At 33.6% G+C, this 6027-nt stretch overlaps 2 protein-coding genes across 5 annotated transcripts; both read right to left on the bottom strand.

Moving 5' to 3' along the window:
* Positions 1-741: 741 nt before the first annotated feature.
* LOC140833902 (membrane protein PM19L-like) lies at positions 742-2589 on the bottom strand. Its single transcript, XM_073198400.1, has 5 exons — positions 2226-2589; positions 1884-2103; positions 1722-1767; positions 1461-1614; positions 742-906 (listed from the first exon to the last, which is right to left on the bottom strand). Exons 1-4 carry the CDS (start codon positions 2350-2352, stop codon positions 1504-1506), a joined length of 504 nt encoding a protein of 167 aa, XP_073054501.1. The 5' UTR covers positions 2353-2589; the 3' UTR covers positions 742-906; positions 1461-1503.
* LOC140833900 (guanylate kinase 2, chloroplastic/mitochondrial-like) lies at positions 2226-5349 on the bottom strand. Of its 4 annotated transcripts, none has more exons than XM_073198395.1 (2): positions 4420-5349; positions 2226-2336 (listed from the first exon to the last, which is right to left on the bottom strand). In XM_073198395.1, exon 1 carries the CDS (start codon positions 5174-5176, stop codon positions 4454-4456), a length of 723 nt encoding a protein of 240 aa, XP_073054496.1. In that variant the 5' UTR covers positions 5177-5349; the 3' UTR covers positions 2226-2336; positions 4420-4453. The 4 variants fall into 4 exon arrangements, with proteins under 4 accessions (XP_073054496.1, XP_073054498.1, XP_073054500.1 ...); XM_073198397.1 differs by having other exon boundaries at positions 4424-5349; XM_073198399.1 differs by lacking the exon at positions 2226-2336 and adding an exon at positions 2873-3315.
* Positions 5350-6027: the final 678 nt, after the last annotated feature.

Below are 6027 nucleotides of genomic sequence, written 5' to 3'. Positions count from 1 at the left end.
GAATATGATTTTCTCTGAAATTCTGAACGTGCACAAGTGAGTGAATATTGACCGATGAAGAGAGAGCTTCAATGATGTCTTTGGTCTCTTATTTATAGATGTAGGCTTTTTATATCTACAAAGAAACCTATAGCACAAGAGAAATAAGAGTTTTATTAGGAATAAACTCTTTTTAAACATTGATATCATATCTCCAAGATCTTTATCATAAATATAATATATAGAAAAGAAAAACTCAATATTCCACATAATTTATCAATAAAGAAATTAAATTTAAGAAAGATATTATATCAAAATAAAATCTTAACATAATTATCTAGAAAGGCAAAATCATAATTAAATATTATACTCAGTCAAATCAACAAAGAAAAAATAATATTAAAAAAATCAATTTAATATGGAAATTATATTTCCCTTCAAAAACTATAGAAGAACTTGGGATTAATAAAATATAATTCTCCCCCACTACTTGATACTGTATGATTCGATATATTTAATAATTTATCATATACTTGTGTGAATTTGCAATTTTCTTTTATCACAATGTTGGAGTGTGTGCGAGCTGGATTTTATTCGTTTTTATATGGATTCGAATCCATCTTTTGAGAGAAGTTTATACCAGTACATTTAAGTGTTGATTGATAGCAGTTAAAACAGGATTTTAGATCTGGGGTTTAATCCATTTTGCTCTGAAAATTATATTGGCCTTAAAAGATTGAAACTAGTGAGAATCAAAATATTGAAACTCAGTGTCGAGTTTTATAGTCAATTAAATTGCTCACAATTTGCAAAATAAACAAAACTACATTGACATTATAGACTCCGGTGATTTAAAGATTTTTGCTCATTCTTATCAAATTTTGTTTTTCATCTACGACACAACATCCCTTTCCAAAACAAGGACCCGTGCGTATCCAAGATTTTAAAATAGGGAATGTAAATATATTTAATTTATTTTTAAATTTTTTTAGTTATATTTTATAATATGACCTAGATAAATTTTAAAAATCATCTTAAGAATTTAATATATCAAGATACGTGATAAATATCATTTATAATAATGAACTTTTAAAACAAATTCATAGTAAAGTAAGTAAAAAAAAAAATGGAATGAACATATGACATTATTCATTCAAATAATTTAGTTATACAATTTTGTACTCTAATAATTATCAATTAATTTTATTATTATTTAGTATTTACATATTTAAAATCTGAACAACACAAATATATATATAAAGTGTAGAATTAGAATGACTAAATATATAAATTAAGATAACTACATAGATATCGAATAAGCTCAAATACTAGATTATTTAACATTAATAAAAATCCATGTATAAAAATTTTGCTCAGTTACTAAATCTCCTAAAATATATAACCATATATACATATTAATCCCGAGACTAGGCTGGGCTAAAGCCCACCCTAGCCCCTAGTAAAACTACGCCCCTGGACCCACCATCGATGAACCACGAACCCTGATCCGATCTGTAGATATAGTTACATGAGAACCGTGGTTCGTGCAGCTAGATCTTCGACCCCTACATAGATGGCAGCAGTGCAGAAAAGCTGAGTTCCACTTAGTAGTATTAGCATTGTCTCTAAAGTCCTCTGTGTTTTTAAAAAAAAAAGCAAGAATTGAATCACATTTTTTTATATATTTTATAATAGGATGAGTATTTGTTTGAATTGAAGTATTAAACAGATGTCTGGCTTACCAAGTTGGATTCTGTCCACCCTACATCGATCTCTTTGCATGCCAACCTGCAACATACGCACATGCTCAGTTTATATATATATATATATATATATATATATATATATATATACAACTTCACATAAATGTCTAAAAGTGAAAAAAGTAGTAATAATTTCCATACCCCATTGCAAGCAAAGTGATCAGCCAGCTTACAAGAGAAGATGCAGAAGCTGCTTGTAAACTTGGAGCATTCCATTGAATGACATTATTTATGCCAGTAATGGATGTGGTAAATCCCACGACCCCAGCTATAAGTGAAAATATGATTACAAAACCAGTGGCCATGTTTCCAAACGGGTAATATATCGGGAAAAGCCGAGCTGGAGGCGAAAGATGAGATGCTGCAGATAGAAACATATCTTTAACATATTAAGCTGATATATCACAGCCAACAAACCGACTGGTGTACGAGTTCGAGTTACGTGAGATGTGACGGTAAAAAATAATTAAAGATAAGCAATACCTGTTTCACGGGATCGTTCGATTCCATGGTTTACTGCCCATGCTGCAATAGCAATGACAACGAAATAGAGGACAACATTGAGTATTAAAAGAGCAAATGCTGCTGATTTTCCTGCACCAGAAGCCATAGCTAGTGAGTTTTTATTTAATCATCTATCTCTGAATCCTTCTTGAATTCAAGAAAGAAGTATATATAACAGGAAAAAAGGTTCCAATTCTTTGTTAGAAAATGGTGTTTCTTGGAAGTATTAACAAAGAATGGCTGGAATTTTTTGGATTTGTATTAGGTTTTCCTCATTTAGAGGAAAAGAATAAGGAATATTGTAGTCATGCTTTCTAAGTTAAAATATTACAAAAAGGCATCATATGAAGAGTTTATGTACAATATCAATATTACGTTAACTTGAATGTCCCTGTGACAAATATACTTTACGTCGAGGAAATCAACCTGGAATCATATAATGGAAAGGGTGGGAAAAATAATCGATGTCTAAATTTTTAAAATTCTAATTTGGCCCCTAAAAACACTTGATATTTAGCTACGTGGTTGAATTTCTTTCTTGTTCGTACATTTTTTATTACGCCATTAATATCCTAAGATATCACACGTTCTCAATCTTAAAATGATGTATTATTTGCAGATGTTTTTTGTGCGCTCGAGTCGTTAAAGGACTTGGAGACAAGACACCCCATGTCATGTTATCATTTTCCAGTAATCCGTAATTGGCATTTAGCAGTGATCTCCCTCAACCTGACCCAGAACCGGTGCCAAAAAATGAACAAGAGGATAAACTAGCACTTTGATCCCGCTTCCTGTACTTAAATCTCCTACCAAATGTACTGCATTTTCAGAAGCAAGATTCAAGAAACTTGTTCTTCCAATCGGACTTTAGCATGTTGCTGCAGTTTAGCCTATGCTGACCCAAGTTGATGGTTCAAACAACGCCTTAGATGCCGTAAAAAATCCACAAACAATTACCCTTCTCTGGATCCACATGAGACAAGAAGCAGGTGGAGAGCATCTTATGGTTATAAAATCATTGGGCAGACAGGATACATATGACTCGACATGGGTACTCATACCACGGTCACTGTAAAATTCAAGAAAAAGCAAATAAACAATATCTTTGATGGCCTGTTAAAAAATCTTGTTCGATAGAGGAGTATGAGTAAAGGTGGAACATGATGCAACTGGCAACAGGATTGTGAAGGAGTATGATTTATCGGAACCATAAATGATTTATTCTTTTGAAGGAATTGCACAAGCAAGAAAGATTATATATTCCAGTCATAGTAGATTTTTTCCACAAACAGATCTTTATCCGTTGTGTTCGGATTTGGTAGACCTCCCACAATCAGTTGACTTGGTATTTTCATGAAATACAAGGAGATAATGTTGCAACCACAAATTTAAAAACTAAAAATATCTGCAAATACACTTGAAAGTATCCCAGAAACGAACTCTGTACACAAATCCCCTAGCACTATGCTAGTCCCTAGCCTAAGCTAGTAACAATACTCAACACAAAACAAAATAACCGAAATGATTATTAACTCTCTTTCCTCACGTATTTATTTATCGCCCTCCTTCTAGACTCTCCCAACACTCTTGGGCTATTTGGATCTAGGCCCACCAATAACAGGGCCATGACACAAAACACTGTATTTGCATGCTCTACTCTGCAAGATAGTACTGTGTATGGCTGCTTCGCAGTATCCACTTTGTGCATTTGATGTCATTGCGATAGAAGGTCCATCTCTGATATTATCAGGAAGATCACTTCTGAATTTATTTATGTTATGATTAAATATTGTAACAATTCTTTCTGCCAAGTGCTTACCTGTAGTAATACAGTGGTGGATCCACAAATAGAGTAAACTGGTGGCAGTAAATTTGCACGACAAAAAAGATATTTAAATTTCAAGTATAAACTATCTAAACTAGTCAGTTTCTCCCCCTCGATATTATGTAGCCCCCTGTTGATTTTTCTGGTCTATCCTTCCCACATATATGCCAACCTCAAACAGTGAAACATTCATGGCAATGAATTTGATGGACTAAAACAGAGATTATCAAATCATTGCTCTAAAATCAAAGTGGCACAATAATCGGTTGACAACAAAGAGTCGACAACAATATAGCATGTCAAAGTTAGATTAAGCAACTGTATCCAAAAAGTTTAACTCGAACTAACCTACCAAAAACAAATAAAACAGCATAACCTCCCTCTAAATGACCGCTCTCCTTTGGTGCACTTTAGCCTTCTCGGCATCAATGATCGACTCCACCAAGTTCACCGAGCTTTCCAACTCGCCTTCCTTGTTCACAACCACATAATCAAACTCCTTCAAATGCCTCAGCTCTTCCCTAGCCGACGCAACCCTCATCAAAAGAGCTTCTGTGGACTCAGTTCTCCGATCGATCAATCTTTTCACCAAAGCCTCCTCGCTCTCCGCCACCAAGAACAAAAATACGGCGCCATTTCTCAAAATCGTCCTCAGTGTTGCAGCACCCTGTATATCCACTCTCAACACAATGTCACGCCCTTTGGCCATGTACTCTCTGATCTGCTGCTTTGGTATCCCCTTATAATCACCATACACTAAAGCATACTCCAAAAGCTCGTTCTTGTTTATCATTGAAATAAAATCCTCTTTACTCCAAAAGAAGTAATCTCTTCCATCAACTTCTCCGGGCCTTTGAGCCCGACTAGTCGCAGTAACTACAAAATGCAAATCTTCTCTAACTTCCCTTAATCTTTTAATTACGGCATCTTTTCCAACACCGCTAGGACCACTAATTACGATGATCAGAGGGTTGGGATTTGGAACCGTGGGCTGAGAGCTAAATGTTGCGCCTAAAGAGGCTTCGAGGGCCCGAAAAACTTCGGCCCGGTCAACAGCATCAGGGTGTGGTATGGGGACGAGTGGAGGTCCCCTAGGGTCATCCATAGTGGAATTCGTGGTGCTTTCTGAAACGAAGCTTTGTAAATTCACTGAAATTGTTCTCTGAAATCCCAGCTTTAGGTTTTCAAAATTGGAGGAAGATGCTTGATTAGATTGCCAAACGGTGAGAAGGTTCGTAAAGATTCGGGAAAGGAAGAAAGGGTTGTGATTGGATTTTGACACGGAAACGCATAATGGAATTTTAAAATCTAGAGGTATTCAATTTAAACTTTTAATGACTCTATATATGTTTAGTGGTATTCAACATGGATTTTGATAGAGTTTTAAAAAGTCATGTGGTATTCAAACTTGACTTTTTAAAACTCTACAAAAGTCAAGAGGTATCCAAAAAATCCATAGATTTTCAAGGATTCTTATTTTATTATTCATGTACAAACCTTGAAGCCTTATGTACAATTGCAGAAAATCTAAAATATTCTTCCACCTATACCAAAGATTTTGATGGACTTTCTTTTTTGAAAAATACGCTATCTCTCTTCAATCTCAAGCCATCTCTAGGGTTCTTCTCTCTCTCAAAAAAATTTCTTCTATTCAAAGGTATTATTGGTAAATCTTGAATTTATTATATTGCCAATATTTATGTGTAAAAATAGATGAATTGTTGTTTTTTTCTTGAATCATTATGATTATTGTATTTCATAAATTGTTCATTTTAATAAAATTTTATTATGAACTTATAAAAATATTGTTCATTAATATGTTGAATTGACATAAAAAATTGAAATTTTGATTTCAATAAATTGGATAGTTCATTTGTCGTTTTTCACAAATTAAATTTATTTAACCTTTAAATAAGTAAATTTATTTACATTTTCATAAATAAAAAAAAATTAAAA

Source organism: Primulina eburnea, chromosome 6, assembly GCF_022965805.1.
Source record: "Primulina eburnea isolate SZY01 chromosome 6, ASM2296580v1, whole genome shotgun sequence".
Classification (NCBI taxonomy): Eukaryota; Viridiplantae; Streptophyta; class Magnoliopsida; order Lamiales; family Gesneriaceae; genus Primulina; species Primulina eburnea.
The sequence above is the reverse complement of the archived record's forward strand: the minus strand, read 5'-3'. Positions and strand labels throughout refer to the sequence as shown.

Coding starts and splice junctions, on each gene's coding strand:
- LOC140833902 (XM_073198400.1), bottom strand. CDS start 2,352: ATGGCTTCTGGTGCAGGAAAATCAGCAGCATTTGCTCTTTTAATACTC. Junction 2,104..2,225: donor CGAACGATCCCGTGAAACAG/GTATTGCTTATC, acceptor TTCTATCTGCAG/CATCTCATCTTTCGCCTCCA. Junction 1,615..1,721: donor GGTGGACAGAATCCAACTTG/GTAAGCCAGACA, acceptor TTAAAAACACAG/AGGACTTTAGAGACAATGCT.
- LOC140833900 (XM_073198395.1), bottom strand. CDS start 5,176: ATGGATGACCCTAGGGGACCTCCACTCGTCCCCATACCACACCCTGAT.